This window comes from Podarcis filfolensis (genome assembly GCF_964270895.1).
Source record: "Podarcis filfolensis genome assembly, chromosome: 11".
NCBI classification, from domain to species: Eukaryota; Metazoa; Chordata; class Lepidosauria; order Squamata; family Lacertidae; genus Podarcis; species Podarcis filfolensis.
In genome coordinates this window covers 27,261,650-27,281,694 of record NC_139613.1, presented here as the reverse complement: position 1 = coordinate 27,281,694, position 20,045 = coordinate 27,261,650, and the positions used below count along the sequence as shown (strand labels likewise).

Below are 20,045 nucleotides of genomic sequence, written 5' to 3'. Positions count from 1 at the left end.
AAGAGTGGCACCCTCACCTCGGAAACTCTTGTGCCAAGGTGTCCGAATGTATAGAGAACAAATGGACAGACAGACAAATCATTTTCCAAAATATATAGTAGCTTTTGGATATACCATACCTTTTCTTTAGGGGGCAGTAAATTAATTTATGTCCATACCTGCCCAACCTTAGTCCCCATAAAAGTTCTCTGTCTGATCCTGTGTAGGATTATGCCCTTGGCTAAGCAATAAAGATTTTGGTTTATTTCTGTACACAAACATATGCTTAAGTCCAAGCTTTGTAATGAAATATGAAGCATTTCCATATATGACAAATCTGCTGTTTTTAAAAAAATCATTTTTTACAGCTGTATATGATCGAATGCGAGCAGACCAGAAAAAGTTTGGTAAGGCAGCTTGGGCAGCAGCAGTGGAACGAATGGAAAAGCTTCAGTATGCAGTGTCTAAGGAGACTTTGCAGCTTATGAGAGCAAAAGAAATCTGTTTGGAACAGAAGAAACATGCGTTAAAAGAAGAGGTAATTTTTTAGAGTAATTAGATTTTTAAAAGACAAAAATAAATTGGCTTGTTACCTCAAACTGCTTTGAAAACAATATAAAATCCGCTACTACATTGACTTATTGGAGAGACTGGATTTTTTTTAATTTTTACATAAATGTATTTATGTAAAGAAGAGGAGAAGAGGAGGTTAAGGGGTGATATGACAGCCATGTTCAAATATATAAAAGGATGTCACATAGAGGAGGGAGAAAGGTTGTTTTCTGCTGCTCCAGAGAAGCGGACATGGAGCAATGGTTCCAAACTACAAGAAAGAAGATTCCACCTAAACATTAGGAAGAACTTCCTGACAGTAAGAGCTGTTCGACAGTGGAATTTGCTGCCAAGGAGTGTGGTGGAGTCTCCTTCTTTGGAGGTCTTTAAGCAGAGGCTTGACAACCATATGTCAGGAGTGCTCTGATGGTGTTTCCTGCTTGGCAGGGGGTTGGACTCGATGGCCCTTGTGGTCTCTTCCAACTCTATGATTCTATGATCTTTCAAGAATGCAGGAGCTAATTGTGATTTACTTTCTATGGAAATTTGAATGGCAAGATAGTATGAATATTTTCCCCCACTTGGAAGTTATCCTTGTATAGAAAAAAATCACTTCAAAATATGGAGTGCCCCATTTGTGATTAGATTATTGTGACACTCAACACATTTTCTTTCTTCCTTTTCTTTCCACTGTCTCCATGTTGTCAAAATGCCGCTTATAAACTCTTGAGTCAGGAACAATCTTTTTGATTATAAAACTCTGTGAAGTGGCCATACACATTGATGGCATCATTTAAAACTGTAGTCTCCATTTGCAGCCAATATAGAAAAATATTGAGCATTTTCTGTTTTTCCCCAGAGCTCCATTTTAGAAGGAATAACATGAACTGATTTGTACAACTGACTCACTGCAAAATCTGACTTACGTCTCTCTCACTTAATTGATTCTGATTCTCTTGAACATTTTGAGGGACATTTATCAAGGAAAGTGCTTATTCATGTTGAAATTTATTACCAGACATGGTAATAAATACTACCTTCAGTAATTCATTGGAAGTTTGAAGCACACAAGTTGTTTCAACATGCTTGTTGTTAATTACTGCATTAGTTCTTTTAAATAAATGTGCATGCTATTATATACATAGATTCTCTGGGTGACAAGCTAGAGGCCTTCAGTATAACCATGGATTAAGGCTGCTGTTAATAGACAGGTCAGATGATAGAAATGTAAAAACTGCTGTTTCAGCTCTATCCCCAGTTCTTTTCCCTGCCTCTGCTTTCCTTCTTACTTTTCCAATACTTGTTGCCTTTCCACCAATGGTTTTAACTGAGGACAGATTGATGAGGCAGCAAATGTAGGTACGCCAGGCACTCTTCTTTAACATACACCCATCCTTATTGTGTAATAGTATTTGCTGAAAATAAATTCTAGGGACTTTCAATTCAAAGCCCAACCCTTCAATGTTGCTTCACTGCCCAGAGTCTTCACAAAGATAATGATGGTAAAGGTGTTGCATCAAGTCTGCAAGGTATTCACATTTATTCCTATCTAGACAACCTGCTGGTCAGGTCCCCTTTGTTGCTTCAAGCGAGGGAGGTACTTGTTACAACACAGTTTGGGGATGGAATTGGATAGTAAACCTCGAACAACAGCATTTCTATGTGTGTGTGTCAAAGTGATCAGGCCTGAAAAACAGATAGCTCAGGATATTTCTTTGCACAGGGAATGCAGAGATAGCAGCCGGTGGTCTTCCTTTGCAAGGGAATACAAGGACAAACAACCAGACCAAAAATGAAGGCCCAAAGCTTTATTATTTAAAAATACTTACCCAGTGAGGTGTTCTCTCCCTTGTGAAGATTGACTCTGGAGGAAAAGGGAAATAGAAGTTGGATTGAAGATACTACCCTACCCAGCACACTAACCCTAAACTCACACACAGAGGATGGAGTACACCCACACCCCAAAGACCTGAGCTAGAGATCTTGTAAGAAAAAAAATAGGGAAAACATGAGGCCTGCAGATACTTGCTGCCTCTTTGGATTTCTGCAGTTTTAAATCTTCTCTGAATTATAATCCTTTCTTCAAATTGTAATTCATTTCCCAATTGGCTTCTTCTAATTGGCCTTCTCGGTTCTACTTGATCTTCTCCACCATTGGTGTCTCAGCCCCATATTTCCCCTGAGTTGATATTGAGAGAGAACTGTTTTTATAGTCATGTGTTGTGGCATACAAAAGTTCTTTCCCATAGAATCCATAATTTCAATTGGCTTGTGAAAACATCATTCATCTCTGCCAAGATCCAGGTTTGAATTGTTTCAATATTGTTCTCTACGCTTGCATAGGAACATCCTCCATTTGTTCATAGCAAAGTCCAAATTGCCAGCTCGCTCATCTGCTAGACTACATCTGTTTCTTTGCTTCTTAGCCCTCTTTAAGGGAAATCATTCTCATAAAAACACATATGTAACTCCTGGTTTCCATGAAGTCACTAAGGCTTGTATTATTTCTTATCAAAGTTGTTACATTCTGTTCTGCAAAGTTCACAAACAAATTTTCAGTCCAACTGGGTTGAAAATGCAACTTTAACTTTCAAAATGATATAATAGAATACAGAGATAAGATGCATGTTCTTAAAAGCATTATAAGTAATGCTTGAACATAAATTTATCTAAGAAACATGTACTTACAAGGTTGCCAAATACACAAGTTGCGCTCTAGTGCTTATGCTTACTAGGGTTGCCATCTGACTAATACAATGTTTAAAGATACAAGATGCATTTTAATTGCGACAATCTAGCCAACAAAATGTGCTTGGTCTCCTGATTTCCAGCATCAAAGTTGTGCCATGGGCCAAGTTCCACTCTCGTCACATCCACTGGCTGCCCTGATTGTTTTATATTCAATATTGCCCCTAGGGGCTCTGGAAAAGACCATCTAGTTTCCCCTCCAGTCATTTGGCAGCCTCTTTTGCCTTCACCCATGTTAGCCTATGGACAATACATCAGATCAACTGAGGAAGGTGCAGGGGAGAATGAACTAGGCCTCATTCAATGCACAGGGAGTCCAATCTCCCGTCCCACAAGACTGAGTACATTCTGGGAACTCAGAACAAACAGGAGGATTTTTTGAGGTCCTGCCCAATAGTTTTGGGTGGGTAGGATGTTTTGTTTTGTTTTTGCATTTTTCATTTGGATTCAGTATTTTCGCCAACTGAGCCTTCCTTCCTGCCTAAAGTGAACTCCACGTTTCACTGTTTGCAGGAAAAATTGCTCTCTTCCTTTTAGCTAAACTCTCTCATTAGAGTGGCCAGGGCATTAACCAGATGTTTGAAGGGCTCTCACAATATATCTCTAAATAACTTAGCTAATTCAGAAATCTGACTTTCTGTTCATCTTTCATTCCATAACTTTGGGTAAAAAGATGTCCTTCTCTACATGGTCTAGAATCTAGATGGTTCAGTGCCTGAATCACTACAGCATATGAGGCTAAGTATCTCCCTTCACCCCTTAATGTTACTGCTCTTTTTACTAGGGCTGCAGCTACCTCTGTTGCCTGTTCAAATAATGCCTCTTCACTGGAAATGTGCAAGGTCTATATGGGCTACTCCAACCACTTTTACCAAGCATAAAATTGACAATGCTTTAGCTGAGGCAATGTTTGGGAGAAAGGTACTTTAAAAGGTTATTCCTGCTTCCTAGTTTTTATGGGTAGATGAGTGTTTCCCGTCCTCAAGGGCTGAACTTTGGCACATCCCATGGTGGCACTGGAGAACTCCTAGACATTATCCAGAGAATGGATCATTGGATATTTGCTATGAATGCTCCTTCTAAAATAACTTTGGGAAGACTCCAGGCCCACCTTGGATCTGCATCTGTTGGCAGCCTTTACTTGCCTCTTTAAATCTGGTCCTGGATGTTTTCTCTGGTTCTTGGACCTCTGGTTTGTGTCATGCGGTATAGAGGGAACTGATGGTTCTCTGATATCTCTTCCTTCTCTGTGTTACACTTTGCAATCTTGCCATAGTGTCCTATATGCTGTCATTTTTTTTAAAATGTTTTCCAGTGTGCTTTTCTTTTGCTAGATAATTCTGCTTTAACTATTTGTGCTTAAAATTTGGGTCCCTTCTTTGAAAATGGCATACTGAATTAATGTTGACGATTGTTGTAGTTCTATCACACATAAAAGTGGTTAATAACATAATTAGGGATTTTTTTGTCCCTTGCTTGCATCATTTAGCAGTCCCTGCTGGATTTTGGGTCCTAATTTGACAATGTGGATGAAGACTTTTGATGCAAGGGAAGAAAACAAGACTGAGTTTCTATTTTACTTGATACCAAATACATTTAAATTATTTTTTTTAAAACCCGTGAGCACAGTTAGTTTCTTCCTTTAAGAACTTGTATATAAATACATAGAATATGGGTAGTTATAGCGTGAAAGGGAACAGTGAAGAGTTTTCTTGGAGGCATACCAGATCCTGTTTTGCAGTTCAGCTGCCAGGCCTTGTCTTTGTGATGACAGCTAGAAACGCCAAATCATCAAGTAGTCTTTGTAGTTCTCTAAATGTGTAAAACAGCGTAGGTACCTAGAATAGAATATTAGGACATTGCGTAAAGGGCTATACTGCATGTTCACAGGCAAACATTTTCCACTTACTGTAAAAATAGGGCTTTTTTTGGTAACCCAAAAAAATTCTTCAGTAGATTTCTCCAAAGCTTACCTTTTCAGAGAGGTTCACAGCAGGTTTGGCTCCTCTTCTTCTTCTTCTTTAAAAACATAGCTGATGCCTTCTTTGCTATCATGTAGCTAGTCAGGTTTGGTTGTGCGACAATATTAGCAAGGGGAAATGAAAATAATTGTGTGGCAGTGTCATTGTTTTACTTGGGAGATTTTCTTTTTGCCATAATTGGTACCAGAGCAGCAGCCTTTGGGGGCTGTGAAGAGCTCGTTCTGTGATGTCATTGCTGCCTGAAATTCAAGTGCCAAGGGAACATCATGTGCATCGGGGCACCTGAATGTGTGCCAGGGAGGCTTCCCTCTATACAAATACTGTTGTTCCCATTTCTGCAGTCTGAAAAATTGCCAAAAGTGAGGGTGTATTTCATGGGGCAGAAGAAAAAAAGTGTCCTGTTTTTCTTCAGCCCTTGTTTTATTCCAATAAGCTTTTCGGTGTGAAAATTAATTTCTGTGTGGCTGTCTTTAGAAAACAATAGTTACACTTAGCATTTTTACAGCTCACACCAAGGGTTCAGTGTGATTATGTACATTTCGGTCGTTCCAAAAGGCTTGCAATATAGGTCAATATTATTATCCTCATATTGGAGATATAAGTCCCTATGAATAAAATGGGGAGAGTTAGATGATGCATACGAAGCTGAGGTTTATGTAGTATTAGTGTACTTTTTCATTTAAAATGCCTTTAAATAGTTTTGTTTTATTTTATTGATGGATGGATTGATTTGAATTTATATTCCGCCCTATAACCAGAGGTCTCAGGGCCGTTCACAGAATAAAATCAAATCATAAAACCACAAAGACATAATTAAAATAAAAACAACAAACCAATAACACCCCCCCACATAAAGCTCAATAACTTCACAATACTTCTTGATAGGAGGCTTTGTAAACATTTTGTGACAGAGTTAAGATTTAATAGGTCATCTCGTTGTAACTATTATATATTTCCTGTTCAGATGCAGAGTTTACAAGGTGGCACAGAAGCCATAGCCCATTTGGATCAACTTGAATCTGATTATTATGACCTGCAACTTCAGTTGTATGAAGTACAGTTTGAAATTTTGAAGTGTGAAGAACTGCTGCTGACAGCACAACTTGAAAGCATCAAAAGACTTATTTCAGGTGACATACATTCATTTTACATGTATATTATTTATAACAATATGCCATAGGCAGCTGTAGTACAAGTTGGTTATTGAGATTATCCTGTGGCTGCAAATTTCCCACTCCAGTTCTTATGCATATTTACTCAGAAGTGAATCTAAATGTATTCAATAGGGCTCACTTTCAGGTAAGCGTGGACAGAACTGTGTCCTTAACTGTTTGGCTTTTGATTTCTTTCTCCTTCTGAGGTATCAAAGATTGTCCTAGTTGGAGTCAAAATGTTGGATAAATTGAATGTATTATTGAGGGTGATGAGAGATGTAACTTCTGTGTTGAATGGAGTTTGCCACACTTGGAGTCGGTTCGAGCACCACAATCCTTGCCGCTGCTTGTCCACCAGGTTTCTCTTACGCACAGCAACCCAGGTCATGTGGGCGGGGAGGGGGGGGTTGCAGTGATTTTTAGGAAGTCATTAGTTTGCACCAGGCGTCCTATTGGGAAGACCCAGTTTTCCGAGTGCATGTTCTGGAAGTTGGGCAATAGGGGCAGTACAGGATTCCTTTTGGTGTACCGACCTCCCCGCTGCACCAAGGATTCCCTGCCCGAGCTGCTTCAGGTCGTGGCAGATGTTCTCCTGGAGACACCTAGCTTGGTCATCCTAGGGGATTTTAACATCCATGCCGACATGACCTTACAAGGGGCCGCTCGGGACTTCGTGGAAAGCATGGCCTCCATGGGGCTGTCCCTGAATAAGTCTGGCCCAACCCATAGCCGCGGACATGCCTTGGACCTGGTGTTTACCTCTATGGATGTTGGTGATCTGACACTAAGTAAAAGTGAAACGAAAGAAGTGCCATGGTCAGATCACTTCCTTGTGCAACTGGACTTCTCTGCGACCCATCCCCTCTGCAGGGAGGTGGGACCAATTCGGATGGTCCGCCCCCGCCACTTAATGGATCCAAATGGTTTCCAGAAAGTGGTAGGGGATGCTTTATCCCATGTTGATGGCCTTTTAGCTGATTCCCTGGTGGCCCGCTGGAATGTGGAGTCAACCAGGGCTATTGACTGTTTGGCTCTGAAGCGGCCTCTCCGATTGCATGGAGCCCAGACAGCCCCGTGGTTTTCCACGGATCTGAGGGCAATGAAACAATCGTTGAGACGGCTAGAGCGCCAGTGGCGGATAACTCATTCCGAATCTGACCGGACACAGGTTAGAGCTCAACATCAAGCCTACCAAGTGGCGATAGCGATGGCGAAGAAGAATTTCTTCACCGCCTCTATTGCATCTGCAGAAAACAGCAGCAGGAGACTTTTTCAGGTGGTTCACAATTTAGCGGAACCACCTGCAACATCGGGGCCCAGTACGGGCCACATGTTCTCCTGCAATGATTTTGCAAAGTTTTTTGCAGATAAAATTGTTCAGATTCGGGAAGAAGTAGACTCCACCGTGGGAGCAGGGCCGGGGCGGGAGAGTGCTAGAGTTTTGTCTAGTCAAGTTGCGTGGGATCAATTCCAATCTGTTACCTCCGAGGATGTGGACAGGCTGCTTGGACGAGTGAAACCAACCACCTGTCTCCTGGATCCTTGCCCATCCTGGCTTATAAAAGCTAGCCGGGAAGGACTGGGCGATGGGCTTCGTGGGGTGGTGAGTGCTTCCCTCCGTGAGGGAGCCTTCCCAGACCCGCTGAAAGAGGCGGTTATTAAACCGCTTCTTAAAAAACCATCTTTAGATGCGGCCACGATGGCCAACTATCGCCCAGTCTCAAATCTTCCATTCTTGGGCAAGCTGATTGAGCGAGCGGTTGCTGAACAACTCCAGGCACGCCTGGAAGAAGCGGACCATTTGGATCCCTTCCAGTCGGGATTCAGGCCTCATCATGGGACTGAAACTGCCTTGGTCGCACTGGTTGATGATCTCCGGCGGGCTAGGGACAAAGGTGAGAGCTGTTTCCTAGTTCTGCTGGATCTCTCAGCGGTGTTTGATACCATCAACCATAACATCCTTCTGGACCGTCTTGAGGGGCTGGGAGCTGGGGGCACTGTCATACAGTGGTTCCGCTCCTTCCTCCTGGGCCGTGTTCAGAAAGTGGTGGTGGGGGATGAGTGTTCAGACCCCTGGGCTCTCACTTGCGGGGTGCCTCAGGGTTCTGTCCTCTCCCCCATGCTTTTCAACATTTACATGCAGCCGCTGGGAGAGATCATCAGGAGGTTTGGGCTGGGTGTTCATCAGTATGCGGATGATACCCAGCTCTACCTCTCTTTTAAATCAGTACCAGTGAAGGCGGTGAAGGTCCTGTGTGAGTGTCTGGAGGCGGTTGGAGGATGGATGGCGGCTAACAGATTGAGGTTGAATCCTGACAAGACAGAAGTACTGTTTTTGGGGGACAGGAGGTGGGCAGGTGTGGAGGATTCCCTGGTCCTGAATGGGGTAACTGTGCCCCGGAAGGACCAGGTGCGCAGCCTGGGAGTCATTTTGGACTCACAGCTGTCCATGGAGGCACAGGTCAAATCTGTGTCCAGGGCAGCTGTTTACCAGCTCCATCTGGTACGTAGGCTGAGACCCTATCTGCCTGCGGACTGTCTCGCCAGAGTGGTGCATGCTCTGGTTATCTCCCGCTTGGACTACTGCAATGCGCTCTACGTGGGGCTACCTTTGAAGGTGACTCGGAAACTACAACTAATCCAGAATGCGGCAGCTAGACTGGTGACTGGGGGCGGCCGCCGAGACCATATAACACCGGTCTTGAAAGACCTACATTGGCTCCCAGTATGTTTCCGAGCACAATTCAAAGTGTTGGTGCTGACCTTTAAAGCCCTAAACAGCCTCGGTCCAGTATACCTGAAGGAGCGTCTCCACCCCCATCGTTCTGCCCGGACGCTGAGGTCCAGCTCTGAGGGCCTTCTGGCAGTTCCCTCATTGCGAGAAGCAAAGCTGCAGGGAACCAGGCAGCGGGCCTTCTCGGTAGTGGCGCCCGCCCTGTGGAATGCCCTTCCAGCAGATGTCAAAGTGATAAACAACTACCTGACATTCAGAAGACATCTTAAGGCAGCCCTGTTCAGGGAAGTTTTTAACGTGTGATATTTTACTGTATTTTTGGTTTCTATGGAAGCCGCCCAGAGTGGCTGGGGAGGCCCAGCCAGATGGGCGGGGTATAAATAATAAATTATTATTATTATTATTATTATTATTATTATTATTATTATTATTATTATTTTATTATATCTGTTTGGGAGAAAATACCTCTGTAGCCTTGGTCTCAGTCACCTGTAATGTAATTTCCATTAGTTGCTCCTGTTTCCTGCTCTGGTCACACAATAGTTGGGATTTTGTGTGGTATTAGATCAGTGTTGGTGTGTGACTATAACCCTCAAGCCCTTCTGGCTCTGTGACCCATTCCAATATCATTAAACAACTTATTTCTACATAATTCTGTTTATCACAACTGAAGGTTGATCTAGATTTTATTGCATTGTGTAGTTTGTGTGTGTGCATGTTTAAAATTATTAAAATTGTTAGTATTTTCTAACAGAGAAAAGAGATGAAGTAGTGTATTATGATACCTATGAAAGTATGGAAGCCATGCTCGAAAAAGAAGATATGGCAGCATCTATACACTTGCAAAGAGAAGAGCTACAGAAATTGCAACAGAAAGTCCGCCAGCTAGAAGCAAGGCGTGGGCGCATTTCAGCCAAGAAAGCCTACCTCAGAAATAAAAAGGTAAAACACTAATTCATTCACTACTCAGCAAAGAGTTCCTTGCCTATTTGGCACAGGAACATAGGAGGCTGCCTTATATCAGATCAGACCATTGGTCGTGTGCGCTTTCTTCTTAGTTGATCAGTTCATATGGGGTGAGGTAGAGGGTTAATGCAGGTAAAAAGGTAATAGGTAAAGGACCCCTGGATGGTTAAGTCCAGTGAAAGGCAACTATGGGGTGCAGCGCTCATCTCAATTCAGGCCGAGGGAGCCAGCGTTTGTTCACAGACAGCTTTCTGGGTCATTTGGCCAGCATGACTAAACTGCTTCTGATGCAGCTGAACACCATGATGGAAGCCAGAGTGCACAGAAACGTTGTTTGCCTTCCCACTGCAGCTGTACCTATTTATCTGCTTGCAATGATGTGCTTTCGAACTGCTAGGTTGGCAGAAGCTTGGAGACAGGGCAATGGGAGCTCACCACCATCAAATGGATTCAAACAGCCAACCTTCTAATCAGCAAATCCAAGAAGCTCAGTGGTTTAGACCACAGCACCACCCGTGTCCCTGCATTCTTGTCAGGGACGTTTAAACCTCTTAGCTCACCCCAGCACTGTAATGACAGTAATTTTTGTTTTGTTTTGGTAATAATGAAAAGTACATTGCACAAAGGGAAGAGTCTTGTCACTTCAGCCTACTGGTGATGTGTGTGTTACATATTTTGGTGTTTTCCTTTGCTTTGTTGCATGTATAAAGTTAGCATAGAGTATCAAGAACAAATTAGGCTAAACTCCTTGTCCCTAATGTGGAGGAACCTATTTCTTTTTACATCCAGCAAAGTGTTGTGTTAAACACATAGGAAAAAAGGTAATAAAGATTTGGGGGCAGCAGAAGTTAAATGGATAAAACATGAAATTTAGAATAGGAGGCGGATGGGAAAGAAAATACCCGGGAGTAGTAGAAGGGAAGGGAGGCCACTAGCAGCAGGATGTGGGTGTAAAAAATGGTATTTCCAAACGTAGTATTACTGGGAAGCATATTGATTCACAACGTGCTACTTTCAAACATTAGAGCTCAAATTGTAGTGGGGAAAGCCCTTACCATGGTAAAGCCATTTCCTGCAGCATCTCTAGGGTGGCCATTGCCTGCAGTTTAAAATAAATGTTTTATTTTAAAATATGTTGAGATGTGCACAAAATAATGCTAGTTGTAAGTACTTGCTTTCTTGCCGTAAGCTGCATTATAGAAGTGATATTATTGTTTCCTGAATTGACTGAGTTTTAGCTAATATATTGCTGTTTTGATCAGCTGTAAGCAAAGTCATGGACATAATTTAACAGCCTTTTCTTCCAAAGAAACTAATCATTAGATTTTAAAGTTAAGGGAGTAAATTCTAGATTGCCTTTTTAATTTTTCACCCACATTCCTCTGTAAGCTGTGTGCTGTGGAGAGAGGAGGGATATTTTGTTCAGCTTTTTTTTTTAGGGGGTGCACCATCAAAGTGGTGATTTGGTGTTACTATACACAGTGGGCATGTATCCTGTTCCTACATGCAGGGATCTCAGGTTCATGTTCATAGTGTGGAGACTAGAAATTCCTTCATAGGTGGTGTCTGTTTTGCTATGGTTAGAGATTTTGTGTGTGTGTGTGTGTGTGTGTGTGTGTATTTGTGTATCTATTTGGATAATGTAATTCTTTTCATAGTACCTATATAACAGCTACTTATGTGTAATGTTACCTTCCTGACAATATCTTGATAGCAGGTTGATATGGGATCACTGTGGAAACAGTTTCCTATTATCCCAGTGCTACCACCTGCTGGCTAAGCACTGGTAGTCTTGGTTTATTGTATCAAGCAACTGTTGGTGTTAGAAAAGCTAGTTTTGAAATAAATTGGTAATAGGAGATAAATGCTGAAATTGTACACACTGTTTGGCAGAATATTTTAGTACTGATTGAGGTTTTCCTGTAGTAAACTAAATCAGCACAGCAGCCAGTGGATATATGTGTTCTGAAATAAATGCTGTATTTGTCTTTGAATTCACAATAATGGATGTTGCAAACTTCTTAAACTATTAAGCAAACAGGCACATACACACACACTGGATTGTTTCTATAAACTCACTGACACCTTTAAGGCTGTCAAGCTGAGGCTACAGATTCCACAAACACAGACCTACTTTACAAAAAGATACAGAAAACTGCTCAAGTTTCCAAAGCCACACAATTGCCCATTTGCTCCTAGTTGTGACTTTGCTGTGTTGAAATCTCCTTTGCAACAAACTCACTGAAATGCATAAACTTTTCACACTCTTTTCCAGGGCATGATTAATTGTTATTATGTATTCCCTTTACAAAATCCTTCACGAAGCATATCTAGTTCCTTTCCTATCCTGACTGTGGCTTTCTTTTAGTCTAGATGTTGACTTTTGTGTCCATCTACGCCTTACCAGTGACTGCTTTTCCGGGTTTTTAAAAAACAAACATACAGAAAATACTTAAAGCGTATTTTTAAAACAAACCTCACATTTGTTGCTGTGTTTAGACTGAAATTATTTTGTGCTACTCATTTTATACCTTCTTAGCTTGATTACTGTTGATCATTTCAGTTGAACCAGACAGAGGGCCTTCTTGGTAGTGGCGCCCGCCCTGTGGAATGCCCTCTGTTCAGATGTGAAGGAAATAAGTAGCTATCTTATCTTTAAAAGACATCTGAAGGCAGCCCTGTTTAGGAAAGTTTTTAATATTTAATGCTGTATTGTTTTTAACACTCGATTGGAAGCTGCCCAGAGTGGCTGGGGAAACTCAGCCAGATGGGTAGGGTATAAATAAATTATTATTAATAATAATAATAATAATAATAATAATATCTTATACAGTATCTTGTGTATTGACAGGAGATCTGCATTGCAAAACATCATGAAAAATTCTTGCAGCACTTTCAGAGTGAAGAAGAGTCACAGCATACTGCACAGTTTGTGAGTTTTATCTTGCTTAATATTAAAATAAGCCCTCCAGCTCAAGGTTTCCCCCCAACTTAAGCAAATTTAAATCCCCCCGCCTTGCTTTTGAATGTTACTGTATACTGAGCAATATACAATAGGACAGTAATAGGACATTAACACTGCAATCCTATGCACATCTCCTCAGAAGTAGGTCACCTTGAATTCAGTGACACTTGGTCCAAGGTAAGTGGATAAAGAACTGTATCTTAAATGACCAAGAGCTGACAAAAATATTATTTTATTGATTTCATTATTCATGTTACTAACCACAATTCTGTTTTTTAAAAATTGCTATATTTTTTATAAAGCTGCGCAATAACATTGTACTCTGGAAGCTCACATATAAAATCATTGTAATTAGATACAATTAAAATACAGAACCAGAAAAATAACAGATTGTAGCATAATTTATCACCATCGTCATCTTATGCTCTACATTAGTTTATCTGCACTAACTACTATCTAGATTCCTAGGCAGCATCACTAACATAGATTAGAATCCCAATTTCTTCTAAAAGTATGAAGGAGTCTAAATATGCAGGTTATGCCTCTTTCTAAGTCATGATGCAGCTGAGGGACATTCACCTATAATTTTGGTATCTGGTGGTATCCTAGTTTGCATCTATGACCGGTCTGGTCCTGCTCTTGTTACAAAGCAATGAATGCTGTATTTGATAATTACTGCCATTTTAAAAATAAAAATGGCTGCAACCCTACAGCTAGCTAGAAGCTAACTGACAGGTGTTATGAAGTATACAGTTTGCCTGTAAACTTGTAAACTTGTAGTTCTCACATGCAACCTTGACAAGCCATTTCTGATCTTTTGACATTGAGACCGGAACATGTCCTATACCTGGCAGTTTATGGAGTCAAAGAATACCACAGGGTATCATTCAAACAATTTATTACAATAAAAGGGAATCAGCATGTTCATTAAAAAGGGGTTGATTGGAATCAATTAATACAGACTGGGGCCTAGGGCCAATTGCTTTAGAGGAGATGGGGAAATTGTCAAGAAGGAGGAGGTTGGTACAGTGGTACCTCGCAAGACGAATGCCTCGGAAGACGAAAAACTTGCAAGACGAAAGAGTTTTTCGTTTTTTGAGCTGCTTCGCAAGATGATTTTCCCTATGGGCTTGCTTCGCAAGATGAAAACGTCTTGCGAGCTTGTTTCCTTTTTTCTTAAAGCCGCTTAAAGAGGTGCAGTTGCGACGGACAGTGCTTTGCAAGACGAAAAACCGCGCAAGACGAAAAGACTCGCGGAACGAATTGATTTCGTCTTGCGAGGCACCACTGTATATTGTTTTTGGAAGGCTTTGGGAAGGGGTTAGGGCAAGAATTGGAAGAAAGCAATTGGATGACTTTGGGACATGGTTTGAAATAAGTTCCATTTTTGTAAAGGAGCAGAACTACTAAGGAAGAATAAAAGGGCTTGGCAAAGAGCAGATCACCTCAAGAAAGCAGAAGTGCGGGTGGGGAGAAGGAGAAAGAAAGACAGAGAGAGAGAAAGACAAAGCAGTAGGATGTCTGGGGACATGAAAAAGGGGAGGGGAGGGATGGAAGGATGGAGGGGGAGGGGAAGAGGGAGAGGGGAAGAAGGTAGATGACTGGAGTCCTGTGGAGGGGGTGGGGAAGAACATGGTCAGCTGAGGTACTTGCCAGGAGAGGGGAGAGAGATTTAGTACCTGTCCTTATTTTGCAAAGCTGGACTTCGATGGGTGGTTGGTGTGGAGATCTCTTCTGCACTGGAGTGAGAAGAGGCAGAGGGCAGAAGAGAAAAGAAAAAAGAAAAGAAAAGAAAAGAAAAGAGAAAGCTGTCCACAAGAAGTGGTGTTGTGTGGAAGTAGTGAAGTTTCTTCAGGGGGTTCCAAAGATTTATGGTTCCTAAGGCAAAAAGCAACTCTTTTTACACTTAATATTGAGCTCCTGGTGATTAAAATGAAAACAAAGATTAACAATCCCATTTTCCTGTATCATCAAAGACAAGCTGTGTATGATGCCTGGATTAAGAGGTTTTGGTTTAAAACCTCTAACGAAAGGAAGAAAAAAGTTAACTTTAACTGGGACTAAGCAGTAGTGGGTGAAAGTTATTCCATCCAAATTCGTCCTCCCAGCCTGGTGTTTCTAACCCCCGACTTTCATCTTTTTGTTTTCATTCTTAGAAGAGGGAGCAGTTGCAAGCTGAAGAAGAAAGAAAAAGCTCATGGGTTACTCAGGAACGACAGATAACACTGGACAGACTTCGAACATTTAAACAGGTAAATGGAAGAAGGGAGACATTCTACTGATGCTTCGTAAGTTACACACACATAGACATAGACATAGACAAAGACATACATATACATATACATATACATATACATATACATATACATATACATATACATATATGATTGCCCACCAATAATAGCGCCTTTGACACAAATACTTGTTCCAGAGAGCATGCATTAGCTATGGCTTCGTGTTGTTTGTATATGTGATGGCAACCATAAATCATTGCTATATAATGTGTGAAACAAGCCTTCTTAATTATTAAACTATATTCATATTCACAAGAAAATAGAAAACAACATTGGAATTATTCTTAGGAAAAAATTGTGCTATACTTCTCTTCATATTAATTAATTCCCATGTTTATGTTTCTCAATTTACAAGTTAACCTGACAATTTTGAAAGGGTTGAATCATAATTATATGTGAGCAGTTGAGGTTAGCAGTAATAAGTCTCTTGGCCTGCAATCCTAACCCCACTCACCTGGGAGTAAGTTCCATTGAATTTAGTAGGACTTAATTCTGAGTTTACAGGGTTAAAATTGTGCTGTTAAGTCACCATGCTTTTGATGCTTGCCTAATTTTTAACTCATTTCCCCCCCTCCTAAGCGCTATCCTGGACAGGTAATACTCAAATCAACCAGACTTCGACTGGCCCATGCAAGAAGAAAAAGTACAGCCAGTTCAACTTCATGTGCGGATCATCGTCTGTCGCTACCTGTAACTACACAGACTGATGTGGTGGGGCAAGAAAAAAGAATACAACCTTTACAAATCCAGGAGTCTAGAAATTTAGGACCACTTGAAGATACTTCACCTCCCTGTGGCGTTATCTCTGAATTTTCTCAAATTCCTTCTCCTCCTGCTCTTCTCAGTAATGAACTTCAGCCCAATAGAGTTAATGAGGCCCCAATGCCTCCTCCTCTTCCACCGCCGCCGCCACCACCTCTGCCCACCAAGGAAGAGTCTACTCAGTGCTCTGAGAAGAGCAGTAGCCCTGTGAAACAACCCAGCATTGAGAAGCCAGCACTGCTGACCACTATAGCACCATCAGCTCATTTCTTTGATAGCAGCCAGTTGGTCAGTGCCAAGAAGAAACTAAAGAAAATGGGCGATATGGAAGGCTTGCAGAGGAGAAGAGGTAACTTCATTTCTCTTGAATGTGATTCAGGGAAAAGAAAAAGCAGTTTTCCTTACCTTGAGTAATAACATTAAAGGGTCTCTACCCCCCAAGAGAGCATGGCTTTGTGATTTTTGAACATGATCTCCCCAAATCATGTTTGAAACGGGTGTAAGTGTGTCTGTGTCTTTTAATAGCATTTTGTGATGTTTCCCAGGGGAGGGGGTGTTGGTGGCTTTGAGAAAGAAAAAAAAAAGTTTTTACACCTGAAGTAGATCTCTGGATTCCAGCTGGTGGAATTAATGAAAACTCTTGATAACTCTCTTGATGTTTTTATCCAAATTTTGATTTCTGTTTTGTCAACATTGAACAATGGGAAAGGTGGCGTTGGTATATTTTAATTAATAAATGGTGACATTTTCAATGTATTGAGTACAGGGTGTTAGTCCACAGCTCAGAGTACTTATTTTGTACTAGTACCAAAAGTTTTTTTGGTGTTTTTTTTAAACAGAACTTTTAAGAACAAGGTTCCACACCTCTGCCGGTAGGAAGTGGTGTATCTTAACAGATCTGTGGTTTTTAAATGAAAAGAATAAACATGATACAGTGGATCTTAAAAATTAAGGGCACAGTCCAACCTATTCCCTAGGTGGACATGCATGTGTGGGCAGGTAGACCAGGAGGTGTCCAGGTTTGGTCGTTGCCCCTGTACACAAGGGCATTTGGGTATGTAGAGGGATTGGGTTGGCTCTCTAAGGAATAGCAGCCTCCCTCAATACCACCTGCATTGTCCTAACATAGAAAGTTGAGCCAGATACTTACCAGACATTTTGTGAGAACCAAAGACAACAGTGGGGGCTCATATCTTGATGCAGTAGCTTCATTTCACCTTTTGAACTACATAGTCCTCCAATTGTTTTGATCTTTCTTATGGGCTTGATTATTGTGATCTGAAAATAATGTAATTTTTTTTTCCAGAATTGTAGAAACAGGGCATTAGAAATATATAGCAGGGTTTTTTTACCTTCCATGTAGGAGATGTGCTTTGTGGGTTGGGGAACCCAATGGAGTGGAGGTGGAGCCGCAAGGAGGAGGAGAGGAAAAGGAGATTTCAGACATCCTTGGCTTTTGTGAATGTCTTGTTGAAATTTCATAGCATAAAATATGAAAAGTTGCGGTGCTTACTGAACTCTTGATTTTCTGCAGTGAGTTCCCCAATGGATGAGGTGTTGGCTTCCTTGAAACGTGGCAGCTTCCACCTGAGGAAAGTTGAGCAGAGAAATCTCCCGCCTTTCCCTGATGAAGATGACAGCAATAACATCTTGGCACAGATAAGAAAAGGTGTGAAACTGAAGAAAGTGCAAAAGGACCTTATGAGAGAATCATTCACAATTCTACCTGATGATGACCCTTTGACACGCAGCATCCATGAAGCACTACGGCGAATTAAGGAAGCATCACCAGAGTCTGAAGATGAAGAGGAGAACCTGCCTTGCACAGACTGGGAAAATTAAGGAGTAATGTTTCATCTTTTGGTATATATCTGGTTTCCTCAAATAGTAGTAGCACCTATAATAGTAGATGCTTGTTAGGAATGTGCCTAAGTTCTCCTACATTTACACAAGAGAAGTGCATGTGTGGCTTAAGATCCGCAGCCACTGTATAAACTCAAAATAGGCAGAGTAATGTCTCTGGGTTTATTTCTGCTTTTAAACTAAAACAAAATGGTTTTATCCAAAATATTTATTAGCAATAAATCATTTTCAAGTTCAGGCAATTTTTTTGTATATTAATATTTCAGTGCAGAGCACTGCTGTGCATAAATAGATTACCGTATTTTTCGCTCGATAACATGCACCTGACCATAACACGCACATAGTTTTTAGAGGAGGAAAACAAGAAAAAAAAATTCTGAATGAAACAGTGGATGTATCATTTTTGTGCTTCATGCTGTGGCCACAGACATGTGATTTGATGGTGAGTTTGTGGTGACCCAATGCAAAGATCCTGAGGATCCATGTGGATCCGTGCTTTGTAACCACGTTTTAAGTGGGGAGGGAAGGAAAAACACAGAAGGGACAAGGAGCATGAGAGGGGTGTGCGGAGAAGCAGCTGGCTAACAATGCAGGAGAGGGGTTTAACGGGAGGGAGGAAAAGGAAGGCAAAAGTTTTCTCCCACCCACCCACCCAAGCCAGCCCTCTCTCTCTCTCTCTCTCTCTCTCTCTCCCACCTGCATTTTTCGGCTGCCTGCGATGCTGAACGCAGCAGCAGCAGCAGCGGAGCACAGAGAGGAGGAGGTGGTGGCTGTCGGCTGTGCTCCTAGTGAAAACAGTGGGCAGTAAGACCCTGAGGCAGAATGCAGGAAAGCAGCAACCTCCTCTTTTTAGCCTTCCCTCCTCTGCGATCTGATTTTTGCCTGATTTTTGCCCCTGTACTCGGGCCAGTCGGCTCCAGGGACCACACATTTGCTCAATAACACGCACAGACATTTCCCCTTACTTTTTAGGAGAAAAAATGTGAGTGTTATAGAGAGAAAAATACGGTAATTTTATTTAATTTTATTTATTAAATTTCTGCACCACCCTTCACTTTAGCAACACAGGGCGGTTTACAATATAAAAACACAAAAATACATATACCATAGTAACAAGAAAAAACAATATGCCCCACAGTTTAAAAGGCCAAATATTGTTTAAGTAGCCAAAGGCCTGGGAAAAGAGGAATGTTTTAGCCTGACACCTAAAAATGAGCTTTCCACAAGCAGGGAGCCATAGTAGAAGAGGCCCGCTCTCGTGTTGTCACCCTCCTGAACTTTCACAGAAGAGACGAGGATGTTAGTACATTTAGGAAATCCCAGAACTATATTCATTAATTGAGTAGGATTGAGGCGGGGGCGGGAAGTGTATGGGAAAAGAAAATTGGAACTTCTCACAAGATACTTCTCTGAAGGAAACTTGCTTTGTCAGAATGGATATAGTTTTCTTACTTCTGACTGACAGATGCCTCTGCTGCTTCCATTTTTACCAAAGTGTGTCTTAGCCAGTACTCCTAGAGTTATATGACCACCTTTCTAGTCATTGATTTGGGAGGAGTTTTCCTAATTCAGAGATCTGTTGCCAATTTTTTCTGGGTTGTTGAGCTGGCTGGCTAGGGGTGTTATATTCTACTGTTCTAATCGGAGAAGAGAGATGCACACTATATTCCTCCCTAACTCTTCTAAAACATCTAAATTACAGTTTGATGATATGGAATTTTGGAATATATTGATGCTTGTGCTTATTTGAACAAAAGCTCTAGACATGTTTTTTTTTTTTAAGAAAATCAAGATCTTTCCCCATTTATAGCATCTTTCTTAAATGGTGATACGTTTTCAGGATGCTGGAAACGTGGAAAGGCAGTATTTGCAAGCAAACCTTACTGTTTGAATCAACAGCATGAACAAAGTGGGGAAGATTGTGATCATGGAGAGGGTTAAGACTTAGTGAAAAATTGTGTGAAAAACTTAATCTGATTTCTGGGTTGCAGGTGGAAACATATGTTGCATTAGTGGAATGTAAGATTTGTCTCATCACGGTTGTTA

General features: G+C 41.3%; 1 protein-coding gene and 1 long non-coding RNA gene across 5 annotated transcripts in view; one reads left to right on the top strand and one right to left on the bottom strand.

Moving 5' to 3' along the window:
* The window catches only part of JMY (junction mediating and regulatory protein, p53 cofactor), a 46,911-nt gene that overhangs the window by 18,807 nt on the left and 8,059 nt on the right, over positions 1-20,045 (top strand). For 3 of the 4 annotated variants that reach the window (XR_014539623.1, XM_083576053.1, XM_083576054.1), the window contains exons 4-10: positions 348-517; positions 6,226-6,391; positions 9,904-10,091; positions 12,967-13,047; positions 15,237-15,332; positions 15,954-16,485; positions 17,671-17,981. Coding sequence is in view for 3 of the 4 variants with exons in the window: in XM_083576053.1 (XP_083432179.1) it covers positions 348-517; positions 6,226-6,391; positions 9,904-10,091; positions 12,967-13,047; positions 15,237-15,332; positions 15,954-16,485; positions 17,671-17,978 (1,541 nt within the window). In the remaining variant the exon portion in view is untranslated. Of the gene's footprint in view, positions 1-347; positions 518-6,225; positions 6,392-9,903; positions 10,092-12,966; positions 13,048-15,236; positions 15,333-15,953; positions 16,486-17,670; positions 18,000-20,045 lie in introns of all 4 variants that reach the window. The other variant, XM_083576052.1, reaches the window with a different exon arrangement.
* Positions 1,969-6,101, bottom strand: LOC310744722. The gene is made up of 3 exons (XR_014539704.1): positions 5,253-6,101; positions 5,004-5,117; positions 1,969-3,063 (listed from the first exon to the last, which is right to left on the bottom strand). It is a non-coding gene; the product is annotated as an uncharacterized lncRNA (long non-coding RNA).